Genomic DNA, 17,284 nt, shown 5'->3' with positions numbered 1-17,284 from the left:
TAGAAAATGTTCCAGCCTGCTTCCAGTTTTGAGCCAAATCATGATCTCAACACTACTCTTGCGCCTAGGCTGCTTTTGAGGAATGTCCAAATACATGAGGCACGCAAGAAAACAAAACATCATGGCTTTGTGTTACACTGGCCTGGGCTGCCATAGGGGCAAGAGATATAAGCATTAAAACAAGTGTTGTGGAGTTTTTCTTGCCAACAGACCACGAAGATACCGAAGAAACCAGGTTGGGTTTCTGAAACAACAGAAAACATATTTCTCGGTTTACTATACCACTACTGGTTTTGTTAAAAAAATCCAAATGTACCAGAAACAAAACATTTTTTTAAATCCTATAAGCAAAGAATTGCTTATAGCTATGAAAAGATTAGCTATTGCATTTGAACATCTCTCTTCTGAAAAGAAAAGAGATACAGAACCTGGACGTATTGGTTGACGTCCAAATCACTGCAAATTTAGCTCTGACATATATAAGAGTCCTTTCCATTTTTGCTTCTCCTAAGAGCAGCCTCTCATATAGCTGCATAAAATACCGTTCTTTAAAGCTTCTGGTGTATCTGGCTTGGTCTTGTCCACTGAGATTGGCAGCTTCTCTTTGGACAGGAGGCAGCCTAAGTGGAAAAGCCAGGAATCAAACATGGACCATAGGTATGCAAAGCATTGTGTGCATACCTCAAGAACTGCCTTTCCCCTTATGAACCAACCTGGAAGCTACAATCATCCTCCATGAGAGGTCCAGAGGGCAGCAACCCGAGAACAGGCCTTTTCTGCAGTGGCTCCCTACTTGTGGAATGCTCTCCCCAGGGAGACTCGCCTGGAGCCTTCCTTACATACATTTAGGCACTAGGCAAAAACATTCCTCTTCTCCCAGGCCTTTGGCTAATTAAACAATCTATAGCCTTTTAAACTGAAGCGGTGGGGACAGGTTATTATTTTTGTTTGTTACAATGTTGTATACCTAGGCCCAGTATACCTGAAGGAGCGTCTCCACCCCCATCATTCAGCCCAGGCGCTGAGGTCCGGCGCCAAGGGCCTTCTGGTGGTTCCCTCACTGCGAGAAGTAAGGTTACAGGGAAACAGGCAGAGGGCCTTCTCAGTAGCAGCATCCGCCCTGTGGAACACCCTCCCATCAGATGTCAAGGAAATAAACAACTATCTGACTTTTTGAAGACATCTGAAGGCAGCCCTGTTTAGGGAAGATTTTAATGTTTGATCTTTGATCACTTTTTTTTATTATTAATATTCTGTTGGGAGCTGCCCAGAGTGACTGGGGAAACCCAGCCAGATGGGCGGTGTATAAATATCATCATCATGCATTTTTGTGTTTTTATATCATCATCATCATGCATTTTTGTGTTTTTATATTGTAAACTTCCCTATGATCCTCAGATGAAGGACAGTATAGAAATTTAATAAATAATAATAATAATTGTGCTCTTCCACTGAGCTTCAGCCCTGCTCCACAATTTTTGAAAGTTCTTGCAAGGCGTAGGAGTTTCTGTGGGAGGTGAACAGGGCGAAAACTGTGCATAAAAGCAGCTTGCTGGATTTCAACCACAGATCACCACTGAGAGCATAAGAAAAAAACTTAAGGAATTGCACATTTCAAAGATGTGCTCGAGAAATCCACTTTTGCATGTGTTGTTGCTACCTGCGCTTATATTCCAGGCTATTTCTAGAGACCGGTCTACTCATTACAACCCCCTTCAGCTGCTGATCACGGCACAAAGCATTTCCACGGTGGTTTCTCCAGGCAGAAGCCGTAACCCTGCGGTACCGCTGATCATCTGCACTGCGCAGAAAGTCTTGATGCGGGTGCCAAGAATGTAATGCTGCGTGGAAAAGCTACCACATCCATGAAGCGGTTTTTCGGTGTGGGGCTTAAACATGTGCAGACGGACGCTTATTCTGTACCTCTCTCGGTAACCTTTGAGACAGGTTTTAGGAGTCAGCTACTAGGAGTGTGTATCCTAACACGCTCACTCCTAAGGCGAGGCTAAAAATATGCTGTTTGTAGGGTGATGCTGCTGGGGGGGGGGCGGGAGGGGAGGGGAGGAAGCAGCCAAGTGAGAAGGGCCTGGCTCAAGGCCTATTAGACCCAAAAACGTAGCCTGCATCAACTCATTGTGGTCAAACTGGCGTCTCTGTACAGACCCAAAGCATAGAAAGGGGTGGCGTGGGGGGGGGGGAGGGAACCCTCCAGCTCTCAACATACAGAACTCGGTTTGACTTTAAGTGATAGTTTCAGAAAAACAGAACTACACCCAGGTCTGTGTCAGCTTTCAATATACGAAAGAGACCAATAAAAGTTTTTTTCAAAAAGCTGGCAGAGACTCTTTTTTTTGTGTGTGTGTCTTTTGCACCGCATCGTTTTCCAGTATCTCCCCTTTCCAGATACAAACATTTAAAAATTAAGGTTAATTTTTTAAAAAACCCCAAACAAAAACAAAACAAGGAACACCACACAGCACTTGGGTTTCTTTTACAGTCTTAAAAGATTTGAAACGATTGTGACAGACTAAACAAAACCATCATTCATTTCAATAGGCGGCTGAAGACAGAATGCAACAGAGAGGCTGTGAAACAGAAGATTTAACATCTTCCCAGGATAAACTGTAAAGCATTACTTCCTTCATTAAACATATTTGGAGACAGGATCAGGGAGGGCTAAGTCAGCTAGTTTACTAAGGTTGGAATCCTATATCTACAAACTTGACATTACAGAACTGCACTGTTGGTGAACCAACATTCCCTTCCCTGCTGCATATTGTTAGCTAGAGACACTTACTTACTTGTTTGTTTTATCTTTTCTATCAGATCACTCATGCTTCAACTTTCTAAATGGAAAGGGGAACCCACCCACACACACACAACCCGGACTTTTTATTTTCCGGCTAAGCAAAGTTGTAAGCAAATTATTTTGCTTTTAAAAATTAACAATCAAGGGTTGCATCTAACGTCAGTCAAATTCGGAGTAGACCCTTCAAAATTAACAGACGGGACTAACTTAGGTCCATTTGTTTGAATGGGCTTACGCTGAGTAGAACTTCACTGGATGCAACGCTTCGCTTTTCATACTGAACCTGCAAGGGAGTTGATGTGATTTAAATATGACATACTGGGCAAATCTTGTGGGCTTGCTGCCGCAAAAGAAAGAAATAAGTCAACGCAGGCCTTCGTATTACTCCCACTTGCCTCCTCACCTGTCTCTGTGCCTCAGCCAGGTTGTAGGGCAGGGTGCCCTCCTCCAGAGGAGCAATTCTTTCGATGTCAGCCATCGTCATGCGCCTGGGGAAACAAGTGATCACAAAAAATGAAATTTGCACTGGACACCGGGAGGAAAGTTGCCAGCAGCAACGGGCAGTACTCTGTTCACTCATAGGTATTCTGATGTTGTTGTTTTTCATTTTCTTTGCAAGCAAAGAAATGGGTAATTTTCAACTTACCCCCGTGGCTCATATAAATCTGCTAACTGGAACAAGATGTCAACTTCCATGGGTGTAACCTGGCCAAATTTCTGAGCTGCCAGAACAAACTCCTCTGCAGTAGAAATTGGGGGTGGAGGGAGGGAGAGAGGAAAATATAGAAGGGGAAACTAATCAAACAACACCAAAAGTTATCTACAAAAGCCCAGAATCACTAACGTTTTTTAGTATTAAACCAATATGCTGCAAAAGAAGAAGAAAACACCGCAAATAGCATGCCCGCCACTGTGTAAATGTATGTTTTAAATACTCTATCCATCATGCAAACAGGAGAAGCAGTCTGGCCTTATAGCTTAGTGCTAACAGCAGGATTTAGGATATTTGACATACGGTATCAATCAGTTGTGGGTCAGAGTGGGGGAGTGGGGGAAGGAGACAGCGATGTGGAACTTTCTTCTTGCTTGTGCCGTCCCAGTAGGGCTGCATTAATAGAGGGTTGGCACTGCCGAGGGAGTTCTCTATAAAAGTGGTTAGATAGAGCTGATAACATCTTGTTCCAAACTTGTAGATCAGCTTACTGCAATGCCAATACAAGTTTGTGGAATTTTTCAACTAGCCTTGAAGGTCACTTTAATAGGCTGCCAATTTGGCACGACTCCTAGGAAGTTTTCTGAAGCCTTTAAAACATCTTTACGTCGACTGCTCATTCGATCCTGCTTTTTAAGACCTCCATCTCTCCAAAATTAAAAAAAGTTTCTTTTAAAGAGAGGTAGAAAAACTAATTGTAATGGACAAAGCAACTGAAAATGGAAAGACACAAGGACAGCTAGGCTTGGAGAGTTCCTTTTACCGCTGTCAAAGCATCTCACTTGATATCCTGAAAAGCTGACCAGTGGGGAGGGAGGGAGGGAGGGAATAACTGTTCCAGATTAAGGTTTATATCCACATTTTAACTAACCTTTAGTAACTTCCACGTCTTTTCTATGTCCAGCCAGAGTACTATAGATTTTTCTAATGAGTTCCATGTTATTAAGAAGGGTATTAAATCCATTAAAATAGGAAAAACTGACTTGATGAGAAGTGGTTCCTCCAGCAGCCTAGAACAGAGAAAGCAATGAGGAAAGCAGGAAGAGAAAAAAGGATGTTAGATGTATCTGGAGTCGTTCATTTTATTTTTAAAAAATCATACCACTTGGAACTTTTGTGGGGAGAGGGGAGAACACTTTGGGAATAATGTTGGAGTTTTTTTTTTAATTTAAGAAAAACAGCAATAGAAGTAGCAAGGGATTTTAGAAATGCAAAATGAAAAAAAGCCTATTATAGATTCTAAAGTTACTGGAGCTAATCATGACCAGCATGCAAGCTGCCCCCCCCCCTTCCAGGGAAACCTAAACAAATACATATGCAGGATTATAACAACATGGCCAGTGGTAATTTACAGAGTTCAAGTTTCAATACTGTTTCAGTCGAAAATGTTTTATAAGTTGCTTTATTTCTTCTAATGAGCAAATCTCAAAGGCTTAAAAATGCCAAGTATGTTACAGTTGGGGGGGGGGGCAGGATAAAAAAAAATCAATCATGCTATGGGGGTTGGGAGGAATGGGGCTGCTTTAATATTTAAATCCAGAGAGCACCGTATCACCTACAGCCGATAGTGAAATCCTCTCTCTGGGTTTCTCCAACTTTGCTTTTAACAATCAGCTTTGCCAAGGAATTCAAAGGTCTTATCTTCAACAGTGCACAAATGCTATTTCCCAGAAGAAATAAAATGCAAGCAAATCTTCCCACTATCCACGAGAAAGGAGAGTAACTAACTTTAAGTTGCAAAATTCCATATGGCTCACAGACTGACTCAACTTTTTAAACGCAAGAGGATCATTAGTCCTGCCGCGCAGGAGATGGGGAACATGTGAGCCTGACATAGCATCAAACCATGGTTTAGTGTTACGTGCAGACACAGACACCATGCCAGTGGTTCTTCACAGTTCAATTATCTCTTGAGCCTGCCGCAGAAGTCCATTTAACTGAATGAGCCACAGGCTGAAGTGGGACTCTCTCCAACATGCCATGTCATTTATTGGTTGTGAATTCTGCTTTGTAACACAGTACACATACTTTGCAGAATGTTTATATTTTAACATTATTCCAAGCTGTCTCCAAGCCAACGTTTGAATGAATGAAAGAACATTCAGCCTTCAAACATCTGCGAAGGACACCGGGAAGCATACTAACATTATGCTTGCTCAGGACCAGAGCTCAGTATGAGATGCAAACAGTCAGAACATGGGATGCTAATGCCAATATCTAAGTGCTACTGTTAGCAAAGCAATTTTCACCCTTACAAAAATCAAAGAAGGGGATGGAACTTTATTACGGATGCATTAAAAGCTGGTTGCTATGGCAGTAGTCCTAAGAAACTCAACACTGGGAAGCAAATGTAGCAATATATTTGACTCGAGGAAAGCCTGTACTGAATGAGATTCGTAATCAGGTCTGTGCACAAATGAAATTAAAAATTTTAACTCCACATTTGAGAAGGAATTTAAACACAGTGCTAGCACACATACAAATTAAGTTTTCACGCACTCAACATCTTCCTCTAAGGTTAAACGTTCCAGAGAATTTGGAATTCATTTATTTGTTACAGTAGGGTATCAATTTAGTATTTCAAGGTCTTTCTCCATTATCTATCAAAGTGTCTCCAAGCTACACTTTGCCCATTCCCCAATTCCTGTGTATTTCTGCTCCATCGTCCACATACTACTAACATAATGTTGATATTAACACTGTGGCAAACCAGTTTGCATCACCAAAATATGCATACTATTACATAATGTGGCTGTGAGAAGCAAGCAGACTCCTTTGACAGGGGAACAGTGCCATTTATCTTCCTCCAAATCACATCAAGTGTGCGCTCTCTAATGTAAGTTGTGTGTGTACAGTTCCTCAGAAACATACAGCCTAGAATGGTGTTTCAAGCAATGTTTTTTTCAAGTAAACCTGACATGATTGATAGCAGGACATGGTCAAAGTGACCCCTCATTGATGGGGGGGGGGGGGCTGTGAACACAGCCCAGCACTTACTTAAAACAGGATAGGGTTGTAAATGGTTTTGCACTACAGTGGTACGTCTGGATAAAAACGTAATTCGTTCCGGAGGTCCGTTCTTAATCTGAATCCATTCTTAACCTGAGGTACCACTTTAGCTAATGGGACCTCCTGCTGCCACCGCACGATTTCTGTTCTCATCCTGAGGTAAAGTTCTTAACCTGAGGTATTACTTCTGGATAAGAGGAGTCTGTAACCTGAAGTGTTTGTAACCCAAGGTACCACTGTACTAGAAGTGCTTCTGCTTGCAGGAGGAGGGGCACTTTGTTTTCACCAATTCCCACCAACTGCAACCTTCAATGCTACATCCCATATTGTTAAAGAGGTTTCTTCCCTCCCCAGCTTTTGGGGGGCAAGGGGAGCAGCAGGGGATAGGAGGGAAAGAAGTGTGTCTACTAGTGCAAAGTCACCACTGACTCATAAAGCAGGAACATCCCTAAAATATATATTTCATATATTTAAATGGAATAAACAGAAGGAGGCGGGAATCAAAGCATTCAGATATTTTTGCTTATTGGCAACTGGAGATGTGCAAGTGAAAACAGTTTACACAAAGGCAGCAAAATGTTTTTTATTTTTTGATACTACGCTTGAGAAAAGCTTGGGGGAAAATGCAGGCAATGAAACGGTGGTCCGAGTACGAAAGTCCTTAGGGCCCGTTCTCAAGCCGGCTCCAAAACTAATGAGCTACTAAGAGCTTTGCTAAGAAGCAAAACATGCTAGAAATAGTTGCCTGAATGTTACCACCCGCCACTCCACCTCCATCCCACCCCACCCCCCCGCAACCAACCAGTTTGTAGGGTCAAATGTGCAGGGATCATACCTCTAAATTATAGCTAAAGTTTGAGGGTCTCTTGCCATCAACATTAAGATGCCATGCAAAATTTCATGCAATCTGTGGGTTAAATTAGATTAAGCCTATTTAAAACCATGCAAAGCAGATGTGAGCTTTCAGGCTCAGCATCCTTCCCTTGGTGGCCCTTGGTGCTGGACAAGTTGCCAACCCCTGTGTCAGCAGAACACCAGCCTTACAAAGCAAGACTTTCATGCAGAACTGCCCCAACAGGGAATAGTAGCTTGTTGGGACAGCACAAAGAAAATAAATTACCCTGATGGTGCAACGGGTCATCTGATAACAGCCTCAACGTTGCTGGCTACTACTCTGGGCCTGAGAAGATAGTATCATGGTCTTCTGGAAAAGGTAACCTTGCATGAATGGCTAAATGGATTTATCATGTATAAATTTTAACTCCTTCTCTCGTATCCAAAGGCTGGGCTAAAGATACTAGCAAAAAACAAACAAAAAAAGAACAGGGGGGAAATAAACAAAAGTAAACAGAGTCTTCTGCCCTCCCTTTAACATCCTCTATGCACATTTGTCTCAATGGGACAAGGTCCCTAGGCATGACCCAGATATGGGAAAATTACTTACAGCTACTAGACATTCTTCAACAAAAGGTGTCAACATGTGAGGCCGGATTGTGACCATAATGTCTCTAAAGTCAATGGCAGTGACTCTTCCAGCTTGGGCATTATCTCGCTGTACAAATGCTTGTTTTGCATGTTCCAGCTGGATTTCCTGGAGGGGTAAATAAAACAACACTTAACTAAGGTTCATAACTAACTTTGCCACATTCTCTCTCTTTTTTTTAAGAATTCACTGAAGAGTACACAATTCTTTAAAAACAAAGAGCCCAAAAGATACTCAAGATGCCCTCCAGATGCTCTCAGACTACATCTCCCATCAGTCCCAGACAGTGATAATGGGAACTGGAGTCCAGTAAGATTTGGAAGGTTGCTGCAGGCTATTAGTTTAGCTTTGGGAATGGGGTGATGATCAGAGCTCTGTTGGGAGTCAGCATCCTTTCACAGCATGAAGCTTTCCAAAGTCCCATGGAGCTTAGGACAGTTAACTCCATTTTAAGTTTGTAGGCTAGATATGTTCTCCAAAGTGATCTCAACCTTTTATATAGGATTTCTGTAGATTAATGCCCATCTAATTATGCTTAGGATCAAACTCTTTATTTGCAAAACAGTAGGTATCGAGATAGTAATTTTGTTTTCTTTTTGTGCAGTCATGAAGATCTTCCAAAGTCTGAAATTCTAATGTCAAGGGTTGGATCCCAACAGCAGAGCTTCCACAAACTGAATAGTGCAAGGACAAGGTGGTGAAGCCAGGGTCCAAGAGCACCCTATTCTCTATCCAATGAATGCAATTATTAGCTCATAAGCAGCATTTTCTACCATTTCTACTATGTTTTTACTGTATCAGGAAACCTGCTTTCTTGATGAATTGTTTTAACAAATCGTCTTCTTAGCGATGCTGTAAATACTTTGAAATATGTAGGCAGAAAGGCTGAAAGGTTGTACTGCAAGGTATTAAAATAAAATATTAACAACAATGAGCAAATACTGTTCAATTGATTTGACGGTTTTAGTATTCAAGACACAGGATGAGATCCAATCCAACTCCATTCAGTGGAGGGAATTAAGTACACGCTTAACAGGTGAAAGCAGTGTCTGCTCTAGGTTCCAGAGGTTCCGAGGCAAGACACCCTTCATGACCCCCTCTCCCTCAGTGCTTCTGTCTCACAGATGAAGAAGCTGTTGCCCTCCACAAGTTGTTAGACTCCAAACTCCCAACTTTCCCAAACATTGAACATGCTGCCTGGGACTGATGGGAGATGGAGTCCAACAACATCTGGACAGACATAGGCTCTCCATCCAAGCTCTACCTCCTCACCATAGCTGGTCCACAGAGCTCTCATCAGTGGGTCATCAGCAGATGTTCAGCCAAGCCAATCCTTGACATTGGCCCTGCCATAGATTTAAAAGGGAATCTAGTGTAAGATCAGGCCTTGCCAGTGGTGGCCTCCACTTGCAGAATGCTCTCCCTAAGGAGGCCAGCCGGGCACCGTCTTCATCTATCTGTAGGCACCAGGCAAAGACTTTTCTCTCTATTGGCACTTTTGGCCATTAATTTGAAGGGTGGCAGTGAGGCCTCTTTGATGGGGTGAGATGTCTAAGTCCTGCCTTTTATCTGTTCTACTGTATTTTTTGAGTCTTATTAGATTATCTTAATTGGTATTAATGTTAAGTCGCTTCAGCTCACTCTGTGAAAAAAGCAACTTGGCCGCTATAATAAATATTATTACTACTACTATTACTGAATTCGAAAATATCCTAATATCCTTCATTTCTCCATCTTACTCCTGCTGTGAGTTATGTCCTATAACAATATACACTGAAGAGTTTCAAGACTCAGCAAAGAAAGGGTTAAAGCAACTTTGCAAGAAAAATAAATTCAGTTGCTTCTCAATGCAAAATAAATGGCCTGCCAAACGTCCCCTAGATTAGAGGTGGCGTAATCCCTCAACATAACTTTAAAAACAGCTTCGTTCCTTGACGCTGGGTGTCTGAATTCCTAAAAACCACAATAAGTGTTTATACAAAATTAATTTGCAGTTGATAACAGGAACTCTGACACCAGAGCTTTAATGAAAGGATTTCCCAACTTGATTTTCACCCCCCTCCCCTACTCCCTCACCCCCAACTTTCCAAACTCTATTTTTCCTGTTACAGCTCATAAAGCTATTTTATTTTCCAGGTACGGGGAGGTTATATTCAGGTATGACTGATATTTCCAATTGATCAACAATTCACTTGATGTAGTGCAGTACAATCCTTCCCACCGCTGCATATTGTGAGGTCCCATTGACAGGTATTATTACCTCATCAACGAGCATGCCAGAACAGAATGCTAGCTTACATTTGAAGTTATTTAACAAAGCCATAAAATGAGGACATGTAAAACATAATGTGAAAAACTGGTGTTTGGGCAGAGATTTCAGACTTTGCGTGAGCCTCTTGCTTAAACCTTATTTGGAAGTGGGCTATACTCTCTTTCCTTAAGAAAACTCACCATTTGTGCAATCTTATGAACAGTTGTGTTTTATAAATACTAAAACAAATGCTTGTTCACTTAAAAATTCAATTTTGTTCATTGTGTTTTTTTAAAAAATCTTCCAATTTTATTTATCCATCCTATTTACACGCTGCCTTTGATTCAGAGTTCAAGAGTGATGAACACAGAGATTGTCGTCATTATTATTATTATTATTATTATTATTTCTATACCACCATTCATTCAAGGATCAAAGACTGATTTATTTTATCTCCTGACATCCTTGTCAAGCAGATGAAGCTGAGCACTAGTGATTTGCCCAAGATTATCCAGTAAGCTTTGTTGAGATTTCAACCAGAGTCTCCTTGGTGGTGGCCCTGCTGTTCTGGAATCCTTCCAGTTAGGTTTTGTTTTTTTTAACTACTGTCTTTCTTTAAGAAAGTGTAGGCAACCTAACTTCATTTTCCTATGCCTCTACTTGTTTGCATCCACTCAATGGGTTTAGGGATTTTCTCTCTTTCTCTCTGCATGTTGCATTTTAAGGGTTTGGCCCTGATAAGCAACTAATAAACAGTTGGCAGAAATATAATAATCCCAAATCCAACCTTCCATTCACTGAACCACATTGTGGTTAAATTTGTCATAGAAAAGAAATAAAAACTTTGAGGCCTTTGAGATTAATTTATCTGTGCAAAGAAACACTTTCTTCTATAATCAATTACTACCATGTCTTAGAATTCCTACCCTAAACGGGAGAAAAAAAGTGTGTGTTGGGGGTATCTAGTCTACATTCTTATTTCCTGGTGTTTTAATCCATGTACAGTCGTACCTTGGTTTTCAAACAGCTTAGTACTTGAACGTTTTGGCTCCTGAACTCCCGATGGGCGTTTTGGAAGCTGAACGTCCGATGGGGCTTCTGTGGCTTCCGATTGGCTCCAGGAGCTTCCTGCAGCCAATCAGAAGCCGTGCTTTGGTTTCTGAATGTTTTGGAAGTTGAATGGACCAGAACGGATTTCCTTCAACTTCCAAGGTATGACTGTACACTGTATGTTTTATTTTTGCCTTGCAAGTGCTCTTGCTTGTTTGCTTGGGAGTCATGTTGCCAATTTAAAAATAGTTCAGGGGGCACAGCTTTGACTATTCATGCATGCTAACACTTTCAGTTAGAGATGTCAGCTCTAAAGCCATTTCAGAACAATGCCCCCCTCTCCTCTCCCTGTACATTGTTCTGAGGGTTCCTTCGACACCCCCCCCCAGACAATTTTGGGGTATGTAGGGGGTGCATGGCAGGAGGGAGGGGGAAGTCTCATTGTGCAAGTAGAAGTCTTCACGCAGGGCTTCCATTGGCAGGACTCGTTAGGTGAATCCTGCCCACAGTTTATAAATCCATGCTGAATCAAATTAGATGCATGTTTTCCTGTGAGATCCTTAAAACTTCCGCTGTCTTTTTAAAAAACTACAGCTTCACTAGTAACAAGTCCATGTACTTCTGCTTAATCAAAGCTATTTCCAATATTGATACTGCAACTCCTTACAAAAGTGACAGAATGATACTGCAGTCAGCAGGATCTTACAAGCGATTTACCTTTATTCTTATTATTTCATAAACCTATACTGAGTGGGGCAGTATTTGCAGAATAATTTTAAAGTACACCACAGTGCCTCATCTGGTACAAATTAAGAGGAATATATAATTCACGCAGAGAGACAACGGTGTCCCCCTGCAGTCTTAAGGTCCAAGGTCTAGATGCCAGAACAAGGTGACCGACTCATATACATGAAAAGCATCAAAGGACAAGGGTTAAATGCCAACGGTTGCTTAATCCGAAGCAAGATTTCTTAAAGATGTGAACAGCCACTCCAAATCTCCAGCTATGGGCAGTTTTTGACAGAAGAAACTAGAATGTTATCTGGCCTAGAAGCTAGGTACCGTATTCCCAGACCCATGGTGGCTGGCTGTGATGGTTGCCCTACTGGGGATGCTTAAAGGCATTCTGCATACAGATGTTAAAAACAACAACACCCACCCTTCTAGACAGTCTGCAGGTGCAAAGAATCGAGATTCCAAGAATCACTGCACTGGAAAGTGTTTCATTGTTTATGGCAGACAGGGTACATGTGGCAGATTGGCTTTTGTACATAATTGCATTTGAGAAGAACCACAGTGCGCCAGTGTATACAGAAATATACTGTACATTTCCATGGGATCGCTGTAGTGGGTGGCAGAAGGGTTGTCCCAGGAGAGGGCTAGGCTATACTTCCTCTTGTCTATGTCCTAGATTGCACAACACTTACTTAAGTCCAAGGGAACTTAATGGGGGTCACTTAATGGGGGTCACTGAAAATCAAGCGTTTTGCCTAGTCCTGCTCCATTCTGGGTTCAATGCCCTGATCTGAGAGTTATGACTTCATGAGAACTGGATTCCACCTCTTTCTCAACTTCCTCCAAGGAGCTTAGGGCAAATACATGGTGATTATCCTACCAACACTTATCCTTCCAATATTTATTTATCTGTTTATTTATTTATAATCTGGATTTTCAATATATCAAGGCAGTATAAAGGTAAAGGGACCCCTGACCATTAGGTCCAGTCGTGATCAACTCTGGGGTTGCAACGCTCATCTCGCTTTATTGGCCAAGGAAGCCGGTGTACAGCTTCCGGGTCATGTGGCCAGCATGACTAAGCAACTCTGGTGAACCAGAGCAGCGCACAGAAACGCCGTTTACCTTCCCGCCGGAGCAGTACCTATTTATCTACTTGCACTTTGACGTGCTTTCGAACTGCTAGGTTGGAAGGAGCAAGGACCGAGCAATGGGAGCTCACCCTGTTATGGGGATTCGAACCGCCGACCTTCTGATCGGCAAGTCCTAGGCTCTGTGGTTTAACCCACAGCGCCACCTGCGTCCCTTATACAAAATGTAGTAGGCTATTAAAATTTACATAAGCACTAGGACAATAACATTATACCAGAAAGTATGGGAATATCGTATACTGCTGCTTCCCCCCCCCTTTTTTTTGCATATTTTTGCTTTTATATGTATCTGTTGTTGTTTTTCTCCCTCTCACTTTTGCTTCTTTTTTCCTGTATCACTTTATTTCTTTTAATTGAAATCACCTTAATAAAATATAGCTATTTTTAAGCAACCTCTGCCACCTCAATTCATTTTTTTGCATTAAGCATTTCTAACAAATTGCGGTACTGACTGATCAGTGAGAAGCTGCTGTCTTGAACTGGTTGCCAGACAGCTGGGTGGGACGGACTTGTGCCGCTAGTATGATGCTGGGAATCTGGAACACCAACTCCTTGAAATGGGCTAGAATTTGCACTGCCCTGAAATTGTTCCTCAGTGGCGAGAATGGTTAGATATGAAGGATAGTGAAGTCAGCAAAAGGGGAGTCATTAAAACGAACAGAATGTGATTATACTGTATCAGGAATTCCAACATCCTCTTCAGACAAAGAGTTAATGAGGCTCCATCTACTCCACCAAGTCAATTTGAAGCATTTGTCCTCGTAGCATTATCTTAATTATTCCTCATCAAAATGATAACACTTCCTACTGTGAACTAACATCCTTATGTAAACAAAATTACAGGCTCCATAGTCCTGAAACACGATCCTTTGTCAAAACTATCTTGTGTAATGGCTCTTTCGAGCCTACCCAATGGAAACACAAACAGAAGCACTCATCCTGCCTTAAGAAGTTTTCAGCGCCGCATCTGCCATTGCTACCATGTATTTAAAGTAAACTCCCATCCCAAGTGTCGGATATAAATAAATGCAAAACATTTGTTCCAAAGTAAATACGAAAGTTATCTGCCATGTATGGAAAAAAATAATAAAAAATCTTAAGATAGGGGTTGATGAGCAGAACCGTTGTAAATCCCAAAATTCCTTCCTTCCCTGCGTCTCTGCCCCTTGGAAACAAATGTCCAATTTAAAATGTCGCCTTGATACTGGGAGCTGGTTGGCCTCCCATAAGTTCATTGTAAGCCACTGATACATTCCAGTTCTCCATTAGGAGAAGGAATTCATTCGGTCTCACACAGGTTAAAGCTGCCACTTCCAGACTTTAGGTTTGGCAACGTTTGTATGAGTTGCATCTAATTCGATACTCTGCCTTTCGGTCACAAATATCCAACGTAGCTGAACTCATAGCTGAAATAGGGGTGGGGATATCCAAGGGCCTTTAATCATCTTGAGTGCCAGCTCCTCAGAACCACACCTACAAGATTAAATTGAATTGGATCCTTTTCAAAAAAACATCTACGCTGCTTTCAGATGCCAAGAGAAAAATTACTGCTTAGGCAGCAATTTCACCACTAGCCAATCACAGTTCATGGGCACACACAAACATACTGAGCAGTCTAAAAAAAAAAAGACAGATAGATACTGTGCAATGAAACATGGAAAGTAAGGGGAAGGGATTAAACCTTGCAATTCTTCTTTTATTATTAGAAATATTTATTGCCAAAACTCACCAGTAAGAACTGGGTGAACTCTGCATAATTGAGGCGCCTTTTCCGATCTTTTCCAAAATGCAGCTGCACAAACTCTGAATCCCAGTTAAAGGGAATATGCTGGTGAATTGTGGTCTGGCCAAAAACCTGCTTAACATCCTCTGGGGAAGGAAAGGGGAGGGGGGGAGAGAGGGAGAAACAGAGAGAGAGATGATTATGAAAGCAGATGCAAAAATTGGTAAAAAACTGATGAGAGCTTGTGCAACATTAACAGATTTTCATTTAAATAAACAATAACTCTGGATTAACTAGCTCAGAGACTCAGATATTCTGCTAGGTTATACCTGCGCTTGCCTTGTTTTGCTTTCTTCTTTACGAGTGATGCTGTAGCACAGGGGTCAGCAACCTAAGGCCCATGGCCCCCCACCGCCCGCTCAGGGACCCACGCCGCCCACTTGGTCAGCTCCCGTGTGCCACGCTAAAGCAGCACAGAGCAGAGCGGGGACCGCCTTCCGTGACACTAGCCAGCTTCCCATTGGCTGCAGGAAGCTCCTGCAGCCAATGGGAAGCTGCGCACACCTCCTCCGTGCCAGAAGGAGCGCCGGAAATAGCGTTTGCACATGCGTGTGTGCACACACTCCAGCCTACCATGGCGTCTGCGGGATCGTGAACTGGCCCAAGCCACAAAAACTTTGCCAGCCCCTGCATAGCATAACACTACAGTGTGGACATGGATGCAGATAAGCGACCAATGGGTCCTCTAACACTTGACAGACCCATCTCCTACTCATGCTCTACATGAAAAAATTATGTCATTCATCAAAGCAGGGAAACCCACAGCTGCAACTCCCATCATTTCCAACTACTGGCCATTCTGGCTAGGACCAATAAAGAGAGTCTGAGGGTGTCTGAAGGGCCACAGGATCCTCATCCCCACAGTAAAGAGATAGAAACTGCAGGCCTCATTTTCTCATCTTGCACTTGAGGAAGACCAGTTTGGAAATGTCATGGGGAACTGCACCATGTAGTCCAGCTGTCACCCAGCACTTTGCCCGATTTATCAAAATGGTAATAATGAACACTATTATAAATACATTCATCCTGCAAGTCAGAACTGGCTGTTCAGATAATTGTGCATTTTCAGTATGATTCCTAGTGCAGAAAACCTGCCCCTCCCCTGCTTCATATCGCTTACTATTCCAAATTCCTTGCCCTCCAAATGTCTGAAAATTGGCGTTTCACACTACCAATTGATTACACACAAATCACTGTTTTCTCTCCTTGTTCAGCACGCATCCCTGAAAACTGCAGTACGTGTGTTTCCCCAAAAGCGATGCCATAAACTGACTTCAGTGTATCTTTTTAAAATTAGGATTAGCCGGTTTCCTGACAGGGTGCACACTGAATTATATGGTGCAGCTACTTCACCAGAAAATCACCTATTTATTGCTCTTATTGACATCTTGTGATGGCTATGAAACAGGGTATCCCCTTTGCTGCTCATCTTTTATACACTTCTTTCCAACCACCGTTCATGGTTCGCAAACTCCAATACAAGCTCACTAGACTGGTTCTTAAATTTTTCCTTCTTTCTTCACTGGATTCATCACTCATTCATCTAGAATAATCCACTGATCAGAGTCCTTACTCAATGGACATACTGCCTGACTCAAATATAGAGATCACTCATGCCCATGAACCATTTTTACAGCTTTTTGGCTTCAAATTTAACTGCTAGGTCTGGTTCTCATGCACATTTAGAAAACTATCCACTTTGCTTCTCCTCCACTCCTTCCACATTACCAGGAGCTAAGTTATGGTTTGGCTCAGCACAATATGCAAACCCAGATTCACAGTTTGTCTCACTTTAAACAAGCAATGATCCGTAACCCTAAACGGCCTTGGCCCAGTATACCTGAAGGAGTGTCTCCACCCCCATCGTTCAGCCCGGACACTGAGGTCCAGCGCCGAGGACCTTTAGGCGGTTCCCTCACTGCGAGAAGTGAGGTTACAGGGAACCAGGCAGAGGGCCTTCTCGGTAGTGGTGCCCGCCCTGTGGACTGCCCTCCCATCAGATGTCAAGGAAATAAACAACTATCTGACTTTTAGAAGACATCTGAAGGCAGCCCTGTCTAGGGAAGCTTTTAATGTTTCAAGTTTTATTCTGTTTTTAATGTTCTGTTGAAAGCCACCCAGAATGGCTGGGAAAACCCAGCCAGATGGGCAGGGTAGAAATAATTTATTATTATTATTATTATTATTATTATTATTATTACTACTACTACTACTACTACAGCTTATTCTTGGTTTATTGCTTGTGGTTTGCTTGGGGGGAACACAAACCATGAGCCTGGATTCACACATTAAGCCAGACCA

General features: G+C 42.3%; 1 protein-coding gene across 2 annotated transcripts in view; it reads right to left on the bottom strand.

Moving 5' to 3' along the window:
• Nucleotides 1-17,284, bottom strand: part of SLC25A13 (solute carrier family 25 member 13) — a 107,698-nt gene that overhangs the window by 41,275 nt on the left and 49,139 nt on the right. For both annotated transcript variants that reach the window (XM_083405395.1, XM_083405394.1), the window contains 5 exons: nucleotides 14,930-15,069; nucleotides 7,975-8,121; nucleotides 4,393-4,531; nucleotides 3,456-3,549; nucleotides 3,213-3,297 (listed from right to left, as the gene is read on the bottom strand). In XM_083405395.1, the coding sequence (XP_083261521.1) occupies nucleotides 3,213-3,297; nucleotides 3,456-3,549; nucleotides 4,393-4,531; nucleotides 7,975-8,121; nucleotides 14,930-15,069 (605 nt within the window). The remainder of the gene's footprint in view (nucleotides 1-3,212; nucleotides 3,298-3,455; nucleotides 3,550-4,392; nucleotides 4,532-7,974; nucleotides 8,122-14,929; nucleotides 15,070-17,284) is intronic.

The sequence above is a fragment of the Podarcis tiliguerta genome (genome assembly GCF_965153285.1).
Source record: "Podarcis tiliguerta genome assembly, chromosome: 12".
NCBI lineage: Eukaryota > Metazoa > Chordata > Lepidosauria > Squamata > Lacertidae > Podarcis > Podarcis tiliguerta.
Note: the sequence above shows the minus strand (reverse complement) of the source record. Positions and strands in the feature narration are given on the sequence as shown.